This window comes from Salmo salar, chromosome ssa03 (assembly GCF_905237065.1).
Source record: "Salmo salar chromosome ssa03, Ssal_v3.1, whole genome shotgun sequence".
NCBI classification, from domain to species: Eukaryota; Metazoa; Chordata; class Actinopteri; order Salmoniformes; family Salmonidae; genus Salmo; species Salmo salar.
In genome coordinates, this window is record NC_059444.1 from 99,856,811 (window position 1) to 99,874,404 (window position 17,594).

Below are 17,594 nucleotides of genomic sequence, written 5' to 3' on the forward strand. Positions count from 1 at the left end.
CCTCTGTCCTCTCACTATACCATGTACATGATGTCTCCTCCCTGTCCCTCTGTCCTCTCACTATACCATGTACATGATGTCTCCTCCCTGTCCCTCTGTCCTCTCACTATACCATGTACATGATGTCTCCTCCCTGTCCCTCTGTCCTCTCACTATACCATGTACATGATGTCCTCTCCCTGTCCCTCTGTCCTCTCACTATACCATGTACATGATGTCCTCTCCCTGTCCCTCTGTCCTCTCACTATACCATGTACATGATGTCCTCTCCCTGTCCCTCTGTCCTCTCACTATACCATGTACATGATGTCCTCTCCCTGTCCCTCTGTCCTCTCACTATACCATGTACATGATGTCTCCTCCCTGTCCCTCTGTCCTCTCACTATACCATGTACATGATGTCCCTGTCCCTCTGTCCTCTCACTATACCATGTACATGATGTCCTCTCCCTGTCCCTCTGTCCTCTCACTATACCATGTACATGATGTCCCTGTCCCTCTGTCCTCTCACTATACCATGTACATGATGTCCCTGTCCCTCTGTCCTCTCACTATACCATGTACATGATGTCCCCTCCCTGTCCCTCTGTCCTCTCACTATACCATGTACATGATGTCCCTGTCCCTCTGTCCTCTCACTATACCATGTACATGATGTCTCCTCCCTGTCCCTCTGTCCTCTCACTATACCATGTACATGATGTCCTCTCCCTGTCCCTCTGTCCTCTCACTATACCATGTACATGATGTCCTCTCCCTGTCCCTCTGTCCTCTCACTATACCATGTACATGATGTCTCCTCCCTGTCCCTCTGTCCTCTCACTATACCATGTACATGATGTCCTCTCCCTGTCCCTCTGTCCTCTCACTATACCATGTACATGATGTCCTCTCCCTGTCCCTCTGTCCTCTCACTATACCATGTACATGATGTCCTCTCCCTGTCCCTCTGTCCTCTCTTCCTCCAGATCCTGTACCATATAAAATACCTCCTTTCAAACATCATGAAAAAAACCCATCTTAAACAAAGCCAATCACATGAGAATGTTACAGTGTGCGTGTGTGCGTGTGTGTGTGTGTGTGTGTGTGTGTGTGTCTGTGTGTGTGTGTGTCTGTGTCTGTGTCTGTGTGTGTGTGTGTGTGTTACAGAGGAGTACATACACCAAGCCAAGGCTCACCTGAGGGGAATGTGCCAGGTAAGACCAGAGGGACCGTTGAGTTGGGATTTGACTTTCTTCAAAAGACAACTCTACCCGTCTCAAACCAATGACGTTGTCTCAACAGGACATGGAGGCGGGCCTTAGCCTGGCGTCCCACTATGTTGATGTGCGATTGGTCCAGAGGCAGATCCAGATTGGCTCAGGGAAGAACGGCAGCAAGTGTCTGGAGAAGGATCTGGTCGCTATCGGAGACGGGGAGAGGAGGCGGGACTCGTTGGCCAGGAGTCAGGTTAGACCCTGTGACATCATCGTTACGTCGTCGCCCACAGAGAAACTCTTAGTGTTTAGTCTTAAGGCCGTAGTTACATCATCGCCCACAGAGAAACTCTTAGTGTTTAGTCTTAAGGCCGTAGTTACGTCGTCGCCCACAGAGAAACTCTTAGTGTTTAGTCTTAAGGCCGTAGTTACGTCGTCGCCCACAGAGAAACTCTTAGTGTTTAGTCTTAAGGCCATAGTTACGTCATCGCCCACAGAGAAACTCTTAGTGTTTAGTCTTAAGGCCGTAGTTACGTCGTCGCCCACAGAGAAACTCTTAGTGTTTAGTCTTAAGGCCGTAGTTACGTCGTCGCCCACAGAGAAACTCTTAGTGTTTAGTCTTAAGGCCGTAGTTACGTCGTCGCCCACAGAGAAACTCTTAGTGTTTAGTCTTAAGGCCATAGTTACGTCATCGCCCACAGAGAAACTCTTAGTGTTTAGTCTTAAGGCCGTAGTTACGTCGTCGCCCACAGAGAAACTCTTAGTGTTTAGTCTTATCTTCTCTAGGGGCGGCGGGACGAAATCTTCCCACCTACGTAACAGCCAGTGGAATCCTGTGGCGCGTTATTCAAATACCTTAGAAATGCTATTACTTCAATTTCTCAAACATATGACTATTTTACACCATTTTAAAGACAAGACTCTCGTTAATCTAACCACACTGTCCGATTTCAAAAAGGCTTTACAACGAAAGCAAAACATTAGATTATATCAGCAGAGTACCCAGCCAGAAATAATCAGACACCCATTTTTCAAGCTAGCATATAATGTCACATAAACCCAAACCACAGCTAAATGCAGCACTAACCTTTGATGATCTTCATCAGATGACACACCTAGGACATTATGTTATCCTGTTAGGGCTAGGGGGCAGTATTGACACGGCTGGATAAAAAACATACCCGATTTAATCTGGTTACCACTCCTACCCAGTAACTAGAATATGCATATACTTATTACATATGGATAGAAAACACCCTAAATTTTCTAAAACTGTTTGAATGGTGTCTGTGAGTATAACAGAACTCAAATGGCAGGTCAAAACCTGAGAGATTCCTTTACAGGAAGTGGCCTGTCTGACCATTTCTTGAACTTCTTTTCCATCTCTATCATTTACTAAGGATCTCTGCTCTAACGTGACACTTCCCACGTCGTCCATAGGCGCTCAGAGCCCGGGAAAAAACAGAATGTCGTCATTCCAGCCCCAGGCTGAAACACATTATCGCCTTTCTCAAGTGGCCGATCAAGGGACACGGGCTTATGCGCGTGACCCCGACCGCCCCCGCCTTTGGGATTTTTTCCTCTGTTTGCCGAAAAGGAGATTCCCTGTCGGAATATTATCGCTTTTCTACGAGAAAAGTGTCGTAAAAATTGATTTTAAACAGCGGTTGACATGCTTCGAAGTACGGTAATGGAATATTTAGAATTTTATTGTCACGAATTGCGCCATGCGCGTGACACTTCTTTACTATTTCGGATAGTGTCTGGAACGCACAAACAAAACGCCGCTATTCGGATATAACGATGGATTATTTTGGACCAAACCAACATTTGTTATTGAAATAGCAGTCCTGGGTGTGCATTCTGACGAAGACAACAAAAGGTAATCAAACTTTTATAATAGTAAATATGATTATGGTGAGTGCTAAACTTGCCGGGTGTCTAAATAGCGAGCCCGTGAAGCCTGGGCTATGTACTTAGAATATTGCAAAATGTGCTTTCACCAAAAGCTATTTTAAAATCGGACATATCGAGTGCATAGAGGAGGTCTGTATCTATAATTCTTAAAATAATTGTTATGCTTTTTGTGAACATTTATCGTGAGTAATTTAGTAAAATGTTAGCGAATTCCCCGGAAGTTTGCGGGGGTATGCTAGTTCTGAACGTCACATGCTAATGTAAAAAGCTGGTTTTTGATATAAATATGAACTTGATTGAACAAAACATGCATGTATTGTATAACATAATGTCCTAGGGTTGTCATCTGATGAAGATCATCAAAGGTGAGTGCTGCATTTAGCTGTCTTCTGGGTTTTGGTGACATTATATGCTGGCTTGAAAAATGGGTGTCTGATTATTTCTGGCTTGGTACTCTGCTGACATAATCTAATGTTTTGCTTTCGTTGTAAAGCCTTTTTGAAATCGGACAGTGTGGTTAGATTAACGAGAGTCTTGTCTTTAAATGGCTGTAAAATAGTCATATGTTTGAGAAATTGAAGTAATAGGATTTTTAACGTTTTGAAAATCGCGCCACTGGATTACACTGGCTGTTACGTAGCCTAGAGAGGTTAAACAATACATGCATGTTTTGTTCAATCAAGTTCATATTTATATCAAAAACCAGCTTTTTACATTAGCATGTGACGTTCAGAGCTAGCATACCCCCCGCAAACTTCCGGTGAATTTACTAAATTACTCACGATAAACGTTCACAAAAAGCATAACAATTATTTTAAGAATTATGGATACAGAACTCCTCTATGCACTCGATATGTCCGATTTTAAAATAGCTTTTCGGTGAAAGCACATTTTGCAATATTCTAAGTAGATAGCCCGGCATCACAGGGCTAGCTATTTAGACACCCAGCAAGTTTAGCACTCACCAAAGTCAGATTTACTATAAGAAAAATGTTATTACCTTTGGTGTTCTTCGTCAGAATGCACTCCCAGGACTTCTACTTCAATAACAAATGTTGGTTTGGTCCCAAATAATCCATTGTTATATCCAAATAGCGGCGTTTTGTTCGTGCGTTCAAGACACTATCCGAAAGGGTAAAGAAGGGTGACGAGCACGACGCATTTTGTGACAAAAAATGTCTAAATATTCCATTACCGTACTTCGAAGCATGTCAACCGCTGTTTAAAATCCATTTTTATGCCATTTTTCTCGTAAAAAAGCGATAATATTCCGACCGGGAATCTGCATTTAGGTAAACAGACGAAAGAAAATAAAGCATGGGGTCGACTCGGGCACGCGCCTAAGCCCATTGTCCTCTGATTGGCCACTTGCCAAAAGCGTAAATGTGTTTCAGCCTGGGGCTGCCTCGATATCATTCAGCTTTTTCCCGGGCTCTGAGAGCCTATGGGAGCCGTAGGAAGTGTCACGTTACAGCAAAGATCCTCAGTCTTCAATAAAAAGAGCCAAGATGAACAACAACTTGTCAGACAGGCCACTTCCCATATAGAATCCTCTCAGGTTTTGGCCTGCCATATGAGTTCTGTTATACTCACAGACACTATTCAAACAGTTTTAGAAACTTTAGGGTGTTTTCTATCCAAAGCCAATAATTATATGCATATTCTAGTTACTGGGCAGGAGTAGTAACCAGATTAAATCGGGTACGTTTTTTATCCGGCCGTGTCAATACTGCCCCCTAGCCCCAACAGGTTAAGGCCATAGTTACGTCGTCGCCCACAGAGAAACTCTTAGTGTTTAGTCTTAAGGCCGTCATTACGTCATCGCCCACAGAGAAACTCTTAGTGTTTAGTCTTAAGGCCATAGTTACGTCGTCGCCCACAGAGAAACTCTTAGTGTTTAGTCTTAAGGCCGTCATTACGTCATCGCCCACAGAGAAACTCTTAGTGTTTAGTCTTAAGGCCATAGTTACGTCGTCGCCCACAGAGAAACTCTTAGTGTTTAGTCTTAAGGCCATAGTTACGTCGTCGCCCACAGAGAAACTCTTAGTGTTTAGTCTTATCTTAAGGCCGTCATTACGTCATCGCCCACAGAGAAACTCTTAGTGTTTAGTCTTAAGGCCATAGTTACGTCGTCGCCCACAGAGAAACTCTTAGTGTTTAGTCTTAAGGCCATAGTTACGTCGTCGCCCACAGAGAAACTCTTAGTGTTTAGTCTTAAGGCCATCGTTACGTCGTCGCCCACAGAGAAACTCTTAGTGTTTAGTCTTAAGGCCGTAGTTACATCATCGCCCACAGAGAAACTCTTAGTGTTTAGTCTTAAGGCCGTAGTTACGTCATCGCCCACAGAGAAACTCTTAGTGTTTAGTCTTAAGGCCGTCGTACGTCGTCGCCAACAGAGAAACTCTTAGTGTTTAGTCTTAAGGCCATAGTTACGTCATCGCCCACAGAGAAACTCTTAGTGTTTAGTCTTAAGGCCGTCGTACGTCGTCGCCCACAGAGAAACTCTTAGTGTTTAGTCTTAAGGCCATAGTTACGTCATCGCCCACAGAGAAACTCTTAGTGTTTAGTCTTAAGGCCATAGTTACGTCATCGCCCACAGAGAAACTTTGCATGTTTTTCTTCCTCTATTTATAATTCTGTCTGTCAGGAAAAGTGTAATTAATAATTAATAGTAATAATAATTAAAAATAATAATAATTGTAATTAATAATTAATGTATTTATTATCTGTGTTCCTCGTCAGGTGTTCGAGAGCTCCGCCGGGGCGAAACCCAAACGTTCCGTCGTGTTGCTAGGCAACGCCGGCATGGGCAAAAGCACGCTCATCAAGAAGCTCTGCGTTGATTGGTCCGACGGCCTACTGCCTCAGTTTGACTTTGTGTTCTTATTGGACGGTAAGGCTCTGACCCTCCCCCCCGAGCCGACCTATAGCCTTCAGTCCCTCCTCCTACACTACTCCTCCTCCTCCTCCCCCATTCCCTCTACCTGTCCCCACCACCGGGATGTCTTCAATCAGGTCCTCTCTGTCCCGGAGCGTGTGCTTGTGATATTCGACGGCTTCGAGGTGGTGCGTGACTTGGAGGGGCTGCTGCAGTGTCCAGCGGATGACAGTAAAGGGGAGACCTACAGCCTTAGACAGCTGTTCTCAGGCCTGCTCCAGAGGAAGCTCCTACCAGGCTGCTCTCTGCTCCTCTCTGCCCGACCACGAGGCACCGTCAGTGGGCTGCTGAGACGGGCTGACAGCCTCCTGGAACTCTCTGGCTTCTCCCCACCGGACGTAGAGAGATACCTGGGACAATACTTCTCTGGACAGTCCCAAGAGGTCCCAACCTCAGGCCTAACCTCAGATCCAATCCCAGTCCCAGTCCCAACCTCAGACCCAGCCTCAGATCCAATCCCAGTCCCAGTCCCAACCTCAGACCCAGCCTCAGATCCAATCCCAGTCCCAGCCCCAGCCCCAGTCCCAGTCCTAACCCCAGTCCTAGCCCCAGTCCTAGCCCCAGTCCTAGCCCCAGTCCCAGTCCTAGCCCCAGTCCTAGCCCCAGTCCCAGTCCTAGCCCCAGCCCCAGTCCTAGCCCCATCCACAGCCCCAGTCCTAACCCCAGCCCCAGTCCCAGTCCTAACCCCAGTCCTAGCCCCAGTCCTAACCCCAGCCCCAGTCCTAACCCCAGTCCTAGCCCCAGTCCTAACCCCAGCCCCAGCCCCAGTCCTAGCCAGGCTCCACAGCCAGCCGTACCTTCAGTCTGTGTGTTGGAACCCAGCGCTGTGTCACATGGTCTGTCTGCTTCTAGAACACTGGGAGGGTTTAGAGCCACTTCCTTCCACGCTGACGGGACTGTGTCACAAAGTACTGGCGCTAAAGAGGAGACTACACACTCTGAAACACACACACTGTCCAACCGTACCCCAAACTCACACACACACGCACATCTTTAAACACAGTCAGAAACACGTCCCTAAACCCACACGCAACAGGACGCTCTCGCACATCCGCACTCGCTCTCGCACTCAATCCCAAATTCAATCAGAAGAAGAGAAGAGGAGGATAGAGACGACGGAGGAGGGAGAGACGGAGGAGGGAGAGAGGGAGGAGGGAGAGAGGGAGGAGGGAGAGACGGAGGAGGGAGAGAAAGAGAGAGAGAGAGAGGAGAGGGAGGAGGGAGAGAAAGAGAGAGAGGAGGGAGAGAAAGAGAGAGAGGAGAAGAGGGAGGAGGGAGAGAAAGAGAAGGAAGAGAGAGAGAAAGAGAGAGAAGAAGAGAACAGGTGTGTTCTGTCAGAGTTGAGCGGTCTGGCTTGGCAGGGGGTTAAAGGTCATTCGTCTCTCCTGACCCTGACCCTGGAGAATACCGTCGATGTCAGGCTGAGATTGTTTGGCCTGAGGACTGGACTGGTCCATTCTCACTGGCTGAGGGAGGTGCAGGGCAGACATTGTGACGATGACGGTGACGACGTGAATTCTGACAACATCCTGTCCTGGGCCCACCCTTTCCTGCAAAGCTTCCTGGGCGGGGCCCACCTGTCCGTCTCCAGCTGTGTGTCTGACCGCGCTCTGCTGACCCAGATACTCCCACAGGTAGAATGACTGTTTTCTATTGAACCTCTGTCTGTTCATATGTCCTATATAGACTAGAACCTGAACCAGCACCTCCTTCTAGCTGGGACTCTGCTGATATTGAGGAAAATGTTTTCTTCCTATGCCTGTGATATGCAGTTGTCCCACATAGCTTCCTGAAGATGAATGTACTGACTATGACTGGTCCACCTAGCTATCTGGAGATGAATGTACTGAATATGACTGGTCCACCTAGCTATCTGGAGATGAATGTACTGAATATGACTGGTCCACCTAGCTATCTGGAGATGAATGTACTGACTATGACTGGTCCACCTAGCTATCTGGAGATGAATGTACTGACTATGACTGGTCCACCTAGCTATCTGGAGATGAATGTACTGACTATGACTGGTCCACCTAGCTATCTGGAGATGAATGTACTGACTATGACTGGTCCACCTAGCTATCTGGAGATGAATGTACTGACTATGACTGGTCCACCTAGCTATCTGGAGATGAATGTACTGAATATGACTGGTCCACCTAGCTATCTGGAGATGAATGTACTGACTATGACTGGTCCACCTAGCTATCTGGAGATGAATGTACTGAATATGACTGGTCCACCTAGCTATCTGGAGATGAATGTACTGACTATGACTGGTCCACCTAGCTATCTGGAGATGAATGTACTGAATATGACTGGTCCACCTAGCTATCTGAAGATGAATGTACTGACTATGACTGGTCCACCTAGCTATCTGGAGATGAATGTACTGACTTTGACTGGTCCACCTAGCTATCTGGAGATGAATGTACTGACTATGACTGGTCCACCTAGCTATCTGGAGATGAATGTACTGAATATGACTGGTCCACCTAGCTATCTGAAGATGAATGTACTGACCATGACTGGTCCACCTAGCTATCTGGAGATGAATGTACTGAATATGACTGGTCCACCTAGCTATCTGGAGATGAATGTACTGAATATGACTGGTCCACCTAGCTATCTGGAGATTAATGTATTGACTGAAAGTGGCTCTGGATAAGAGTGTCTGCTAAATGACGAACATGTAAATGTACTCTACTCTACTCTGTTCTACTCTATTCTACTCTACTCTACTCTGTTCTATTCTACTCTGTTCTACTCTGTTCTACTCTACTCTATTCTACTCTATTCTGTTCTACTCTACTCTGTTCTACTCTATTCTACTCTGTTCTATTCTACTCTATTCTACTCTGTTCTACTCTATTCTATTTCTACTCTGTTCTATTCTACTCTATTCTACTCTGTTCTACTCTACTCTATTCTACTCTATTCTATTCTACTCTACTCTGTTCTACTCTATTCTATTTCTACTCTATTCTATTCTACTCTGTTCTACTCTATTCTACTCTACTCTGTTCTATTCTACTCTGTTCTACTCTACTCTGTTCTATTCTACTCTATTCTGTTCTACTCTACTCTATTCTGTTCTACTCTATTCTACTCTATTCTATTCTACTCTACTCTGTTCTACTCTATTCTATTTCTACTCTATTCTATTCTACTCTGTTCTACTCTATTCTACTCTACTCTGTTCTACTCTACTCTGTTCTACTCTACTCTGTTCTATTCTGTTCTACTCTATTCTACTCTGTTCTACTCTACTCTGTTCTACTCTACTCTATTCTGTTCTACTCTACTCTATTCTACTCTGTTCTATACTACTCTACTCTGTTCTACTCTACACTATTCTACTCTACTCTGTTCTACTCTATTCTACTCTGTTCTCTTCTACTCTACTCTATTCTACTCTACTCTGTTCTACTCTACTCTGTTCTCTTCTACTCTACTCTATTCTATTCTACTCTACTCTGTTCTATTCTACTCTGCAGCCCAGGGGGAGGCGACGGCCTCAGGGAGAGTGTCTGGACCTTGCTCAGCGATTCGCTGTCGGGCTGCTTTTCCGGAACAAGGCGGAACTCCGGGATCTGGCCACCCTGGATACCGGCGCCATGAAAGTGGTGATGGCCAAGCGAGCCGCTGTGATTTCACACCTGGAGAACCTTCACCACGGCGACCTGAGCCCCGCTCGACTCCTGGAGGCGTGTCACTGTGTTTACGAGACAGGCGACGTCCACTTGGTCAGACACCTGGTACGGAACCTTCCTGAGGTTCTGTCGTTCCAAGGGGTTCCGCTGTGCCCCGCTGACACCTTCGTAGTGTGGAACCTTTTGGACCAGTGTAGAACCCTGAGGAGGAGGTTCTGTCTGGGGCTGGAGGACACAGGACTGAGGATGACAGGATTAAAACTACTGACAGGTCTCAACAACATACACTCATACAGGTACTGGTACTGTTACACTGATAGACCTGATACAGTATAGATCTAGAACAGTATAGATCTGTTACAGTATAGATCTGTTACAGTATAGATCTGTTACAGTATAGATCTAGAACAGTATAGATCTAGAACAGTATAGATTGGGGCTGGAGGACACAGGACTGAGGATGACAGGATTAAAACTACTGACAGGTCTCAACAACATACACTCATACAGGTACTGGTACTATTACACTGATAGATCTGATACAGATCTGTTACATTATATATCTAGAACAGTATCGATCTGTTACAGTATATATGTTACATTATATATCTAGAACAGTATAGATCTGTTACAGTGTATATATATATATATATATAGAACAGTATAGATATGTTACTGTATAGATCTGTTACAGATCTGTTACATTGTATATCTAGAACAGTATATATCTGTTACATTATATATCTAGAGCAGTATAGATCTGTTACAGTATATATCTAGAACAGTATATATCTGTTACATTATATATCTAGAACAGTGTAGATCTGTTACATTATATATCTAGAGCAGTATAGATCTGTTACAGTATATATCTAGAACAGTATATATCTGTTACATTATATATCTAGAACAGTGTAGATCTGTTACAGTATATATCTAGAACAGTATAGATCTAGAACAGTATAGATATGTTACATTATATATCTAGAACAGTATAGATCTGTTACAGTATATATCTAGAACAGTAGAGATCTGTTACAGTATATATCTGTTACATTATATATGTTGAACAGTATAGATCTGTTACAGTATGTATCTAGAACAGTATAGATCTGTTACATTATATATCTAGAACAGTATAGATCTGTTACATTATAGATCTAGAACAGTATAGATCTGTTACATTATATATCTAGAACAGTATAGACATGTTACATTACACATCTAGAACAGTATAGATATGTTACATTATATACCTAGAACAGTATAGATCTGTTACAGTATATATCTAGAACAGTATATATATGTTACAGTATAGATCTAGAACAGTATAGATCTGTTACAGTATAGATCTAGAACAGTTTAGATCTGTTACAGTATAGATCTAGAACAGTATAGATCTGTTACAGTATAGATCTAGAACAGTATAGATTGGGGCTGGAGGACACAGGACTGAGGATGACAGGATTAAAACTACTGACAGGTCTCAACAACATACACTCATACAGGTACTGGTACTGTTACACTGATAGATCTGATACAGATGTGTTACATTATATATCTAGAACAGTATCGATCTGTTACAGTATATATGTTACATTATATATCTAGAACAGTATAGATCTGTTACAGTGTATATATATATATAGAACAGTATAGATATGTTACAGTATAGATCTGTTACAGATCTGTTACATTGTATATCTAGAACAGTATATATCTGTTACATTATATATCTAGAACAGTATAGATATGTTACAGTATATATCTAGAACACTATAGATCTGTTACATTATATATCTAGAACAGTATAGATCCGTTACAGTATAGATCTGTTACATTATATATCTAGAACAGTATAGATCTGTTACATTATATATCTAGAACAGTAAAGATCTGTTACAGTATATATCTGTTACATTATATATCTAGAGCAGTATAGATCTGTTACAGTATATCTAGAACAGTATATATCTGTTACATTATATATCTAGAACAGTGTAGATCTGTTACAGTATATATCTAGAACAGTATAGATCTAGAACAGTATAGATATGTTACATTATATATCTAGAACAGTATAGATCTGTTACAGTATATATCTGTTACATTATATATCTTGAACAGTATAGATCTGTTACAGTATGTATCTAGAATAGTATAGATCTGTTACATTATATATCTAGAACAGTATAGATCTGTTACATTATAGATCTAGAACAGTATAGATCTGTTACATTATATATCTAGAACAGTATAAACATGTTACATTACATATCTAGAACAGTAGAGATCTGTTACAGTATATATCTGTTACATTATAGATCTAGAACAGTATAGATCTGTTACAGTATATATCTAGAACAGTATAGATATGTTACAGTATAGATCTAGAACAGTATAGATCTGTTACAGTATAGATCTAGAACAATATATATCTAGAACAGTTTAGATCTGTTACAGTATAGATCTAGAACAGTATAGATCTGATGTTCTCTCTCTTCAGTATGTAGAACTTGTAATGTGTTTTGAACATGACTCTAACGTGTGTGTGTGTGTGTGTGTGTGTGTGTGTGTGTGTGTGTGTGTGTGTGTGTGTGTGTGTGTGTGTGTGTGTGTGTGTGTGTGCGTGCGTGCGTGTGCGTGCGTGCGTGCGTGCGTGCGTGCGTGCGTGCGTGCGTGCGTGTGTCCCAGGGCGTGTATCGCTGACACCATCACTCTGTGGGAGGAGCTAGAGCAGAGTGGGGAGGAGGAGCTTCTGAAAGCGGCTGTGTCTAAGTTGACCCTTAACCCTTTCAGAGCCACGCAGGTGTCCCATGTAAAACACCTGTCTACACTGGTCAACATACACACAAGCAGGAGACTGTCTGAGAGGTACGCCAATACACACACACACACACACACACACACACACACACACACACGCACCATCTACAATACATACAATACAATATATACAATACAATACAATACAATACATTACAATACAATACAATACTATACAATACAATACAATACAATACAATACTATACAATACAATACAATACAATACAATATATACAATACATTACTATACAATACGGTACGGTACGATACGATACGATACGATACGATACAATACAATACAATACAATACAATACAATACAATACAATACAATACAATACAATACACACACATATAAACATCCTGGTATGTTTGTAAAACGTGACGATGTGTCCGTCATCATTTCAGCCTATCAGACGGGGTCCTGGGGGAGGGTATACCTGCAGTCAGAGATCTTCACAAGCTGGAGTTTGAGTGAGTATCGTTATTCAACCAATCACTATCACTGGGAAATAAGGCAATACACTTTGATTTGATTGGGTAATAAGTCAATACACTTTGATTTGACTAGGTAATAAGGCAATACACTTTGATTTGATTGGGTAATAAGTCAATACACTTTGATTTTACTAGGTAATAAGGCAATACACTTTGATTTGATTTCACTAGGTAATAAGTCAATACACTTTGATTTCACTAGGTAATAAGTCAATACACTTCGATTTGACTAGGTAATAAGTCAATACACTTTGATTTGACTAGGTAATAAGTCAATACACTTTGATCTGACTAGGTAATAAGTCAATACACTTTGATTTGACTAGGTAATAAGTCAATGCACTTTCATTTGACTAGGTAATAAGTCAATACACTTTGATCTGACTAGGTAATAAGTCAATACACTTTGATTTCACTAGGTAATAAGTCAATACACTTTGATCTGACTAGGTAATAAGTCAATACACTTTGATTTGACTAGGTAATAAGTCAAGTGTTACCACTGGTTTGACTAGGTAATAAGTCAAGAGTTACCACTGGTTTGACTAGGTAATAAGTCAAGATACACTGGTTTGACTAGGTAATAAGTCAAGAGTTACCACTTGGTTTGACTAGGTAATAAGTCAAGAGTTACCACTGGTTTGACTAGGTAATAAGTCAAGAGTTACCACTGGTTTGACTAGGTAATAAGTCAAGAGTTACCACTGGTTTGACTAGGTAATAAGTCAAGAGTTACCACTGGTTTGACTAGGTAATAAGTCAAGAGTTACCACTGGTTTGACTAGGTAATAAGTCAAGAGTTACCACTGGTTTGACTAGGTAATAAGTCAAGAGTTACCACTGGTTTGACTAGGTAATAAGTCAAGAGTTACCACTGGTTTGACTAGATAATAAGTCAAGAGTTACCACTGGTTTGACTAGGTAATAAGTCAAGAGTTACCACTGGTTTGACTAGGTAATAAGTCAAGAGTTACCACTGGTTTGACTAGATAATAAGTCAAGAGTTACCACTGGTTTGACTAGGTAATAAGTCAAGAGTTACCACTGGTTTGAGAAAGTGTGTGTGTGTGTGTGTGTGTGTGTGTGTGTGTGTGTGTGTGTGTGTGTGTGTAGGTTGGGGCCAGTGAATGGCCCTCTGGCTCTCCCTAAACTCCTGGAGCTGCTGCCAGCCTTGCACAGTCTACATCACCTGGAGTAAGTACAGCGCTACTGATGGACCACAGGACAACGGGACAACAGCTTTGACTTTATTATGCTGTTGGTCTAATCTCTCTGTCTCCCTCTCCAGTCTGGAGAACAGTAAGCTGGGGGACAGTGGTGCTCAGGGTCTGGCTGAAGCTGTGGTGTCTCTCTCCTCTCTGCAGATTATCAAGTAAGAAACCTCACACTGAGCTCTCTAGATCAGCCTGTCCATCACTGAGCTCTCTAGATCAGCCTGTCCATCACTGAGCTCTCTAGTCTCTAGATCAGCCTGTCCATCACTGAGCTCTCTAGTCTCTAGATCAGCCTGTCCATCACTGAGCTCTCTAGATCAGCCTGTCCATCACTGAGCTCTCTAGTCTCTAGATCAGCCTGTCCATCACTGAGCTCTCTAGATCAGCCTGTCCATCACTGAGCTCTCTAGTCTCTAGATCAGCCTGTCCATCACTGAGCTCTCTAGATCAGCCTGTCCTTCACTGAGCTCTCTAGATCAGCCTGTCCATCACTGAGCTCTCTAGATCAGCCTGTCCATCACTGAGCTCTTTATTCTCTAGATCAGCCTGTCCATCACTGAGCTCTCTAGATCAGCCTGTCCATCACTGAGCTCTCTAGATCAGCCTGTCCATCACTGAGCTCTCTATTTTCTAGATCAGCCTGTCCATCACTGAGCTCTTTAGTCTCTAGATCAGCCTGTCCATCACTGAGCTCTCTAGATCAGCCTGTCCATCACTGAGCTCTCTAGTCTCTAGATCAGCCTGTCCATCACTGAGCTCTCTATTCTCTAGATCAGCCTGTCCATCACTGAGCTCTCTTCTCTCTAGATCAGCCTGTCCATCACTGAGCTCTCTATTCTCTAGATCAGCCTGTCCATCACTGAGCTCTCTTCTCTCTAGATCAGCCTGTCCATCACTGAGCTCTCTAGTCTCTAGATCAGCCTGTCCATCACTGAGCTCTCTAGTCTCTAGATCAGCCTGTCCATCACTGAGCTCTCTACTCTCTAGATCAGCCTGTCCATCACTGAGCTCTCTACTGTCTAGATCAGCCTGTCCATCACTGAGCTCTCTAGATCAGCCTGTCCATCACTGAGCTCTCTAGATCAGCCTGTCCATCACTGAGCTCTCTAGTCTCTAGATCAGCCTGTCCATCACTGAGCTCTCTACTGTCTAGATCAGCCTGTCCATCACTGAGCTCTCTAGATCAGCCTGTCCATCACTGAGCTCTCTAGTCTCTAGATCAGCCTGTCCATCACTGAGCTCTCTAGATCAGCCTGTCCATCACTGAGCTCTCTAGTCTCTAGATCAGCCTGTCCATCACTGAGCTCTCTACTCTCTAGATCAGCCTGTCCATCACTGAGCTCTCTAGATCAGCCTGTCCATCACTGAGCTCTCTAGTCTCTAGATCAGCCTGTCCATCACTGAGCTCTCTAGATCAGCCTGTCCATCACTGAGCTCTCTAGTCTCTAGATCAGCCTGTCCATCACTGAGCTCTCTAGTCTCTAGATCAGCCTGTCCATCACTGAGCTCTCTAGTCTCTAGATCAGCCTGTCCATCACTGAGCTCTTTAGTCTCTAGATCAGCCTGTCCATCACTGAGCTCTCTACTCTCTAGATCAGCCTGTCCATCACTGAGCTCTCCTCTCTCTAGATCAGCCTGTCCATCACTGAGCTCTCTATTCTGTAGATCAGTGGTCCCCAAGCTGGCCATCACTAAGGCATTCCTAGTAGATTACCAAACATATCTGTAAAAAACAACGATAAAGCTTAGTTGACACTGTGAGATTGAAAAACGTTTAAAACCATGAATAGAGAATAAGAGCTGCTGTTTTAATGAGTAAGTTCATGTTATTATGTGGCACTGTGACCACTTTATAACACCTATATACCACCTTTAACACCTTTAACACCTTTATACCACCTTTAACACCTTAAACACCGTTATAATACCTTAACACCTTTATAACACCTTAACACCTTTATAACACCTTAACACCTTTAACACCTTAACACCTTTAACACCTTAAACACCGTTATAATACCTTAACACCTTTATAACACCTTAACACCTTTAACACCTTAACACCTTTATAACACCTTAACACCTTTATAACACCTTTAACACCTTAACACCTTTATAACACCTTAACACCTTTATAACACCTTTAACACCTTAACACCTTTATAACACCTTAACACCTTTATAACACCTTTAACACCTTAAACACCGTTATAACACCTTAAACACCGTTATAACACCTTAACACCTTTATAACACCTTTAACACCTTAAACACCGTTATAACACCTTAACACCTTTATAACACCTTAACACCTTTAACACCTTAACACCTTTATAACACCTTAACACTTTATAACACCTTAAAGGTGTTGAAGGTGTTATAAAGGCGTTAAATGCGTTAAAGGTGTTTAAGGTGTTGAAGGTGTTATAGTGTTATAAAGGTGTTAAGGTGTTATAAAGGCGTTAAATGCGTTAAAGGTGTTTAAGATGTTTAAGGTGTTTAAGGTGTTGAAGGTGTTATATAGGTGTTAAAGGTGTTATAACGGCATTAAATGCGTTAAAGGTGTTAAAGGTGTAATAAAGGTCTTATACAGTAAAGGTGTTAAAGGTGTTATAAAGGTGATATAAAGGTGTTAAATGTGGTGTAAAGGCGTTTTTAGGTGTTATAAAGGTGTTATAAAGGTGTTATACAGGTGTTAAAGGTGTTATACAGGTGTTAAAGGTGTTATACAGGTGTTAAAGGTGTTATAAAGGTGTTAAAGGTGTTAAAGGTGTTATAAAGGTGTTAAAGGTGTTAAAGGTGGTATAAAGGTGTTAAAGGTGTTAAAGGTGGTATATAGGTGTTATAAAGTGGTCACAGTGCCACATAATAACATGAACTTACTCATTAAAACAGCAGCTCTTTGCTCTATTCATGGTTTTAAACGTTGTTAACACCTTTAACACCTATATAACACCTTAAACACCTTTATATCACCTTTAACACCTTAAACACCTTTATAACACCTTTAACACCTTTAACACCTTAAACACCTTAAACACCTTTATATCACCTTAACCACCTTTATATCACCTTAACCACCTTTATAACACCTTTATAACACCTTTAAAGGAGGAGAGGGGTTATCTAGGGACATTATGACCCAGAAAAGGTTGGTGACCTCTGAACGAGATAATATCTATCTGCAATACCATTCAGTCAGTTACTGTGCTTTTGTGAACCACATGGTCTTCCCTGTGGCTCAGTTGGTAGAGCATGGTGTTTGCAACGCCAGGGTTGTGGGTTCGATTCCCACGGGGGGCCAGTACGGAGAAAAAAATGACTAAAATGTAAAAAAAATATATATATATAT

General features: G+C 42.5%; 1 protein-coding gene across 1 annotated transcript in view; it reads left to right on the forward strand.

The window, feature by feature from the left end:
- LOC106592012 (class II, major histocompatibility complex, transactivator) overlaps window positions 1-17,594 on the forward strand; it is a 61,924-nt gene that overhangs the window by 37,006 nt on the left and 7,324 nt on the right. The window contains exons 12-20 of the mRNA XM_045716087.1: window positions 1,150-1,196; window positions 1,285-1,449; window positions 5,856-6,632; window positions 6,720-7,685; window positions 9,549-10,000; window positions 12,399-12,578; window positions 12,939-13,004; window positions 14,142-14,222; window positions 14,317-14,400. Of these exons, the coding sequence (XP_045572043.1) occupies window positions 1,150-1,196; window positions 1,285-1,449; window positions 5,856-6,632; window positions 6,720-7,685; window positions 9,549-10,000; window positions 12,399-12,578; window positions 12,939-13,004; window positions 14,142-14,222; window positions 14,317-14,400 (2,818 nt within the window). The remainder of the gene's footprint in view (window positions 1-1,149; window positions 1,197-1,284; window positions 1,450-5,855; window positions 6,633-6,719; window positions 7,686-9,548; window positions 10,001-12,398; window positions 12,579-12,938; window positions 13,005-14,141; window positions 14,223-14,316; window positions 14,401-17,594) is intronic.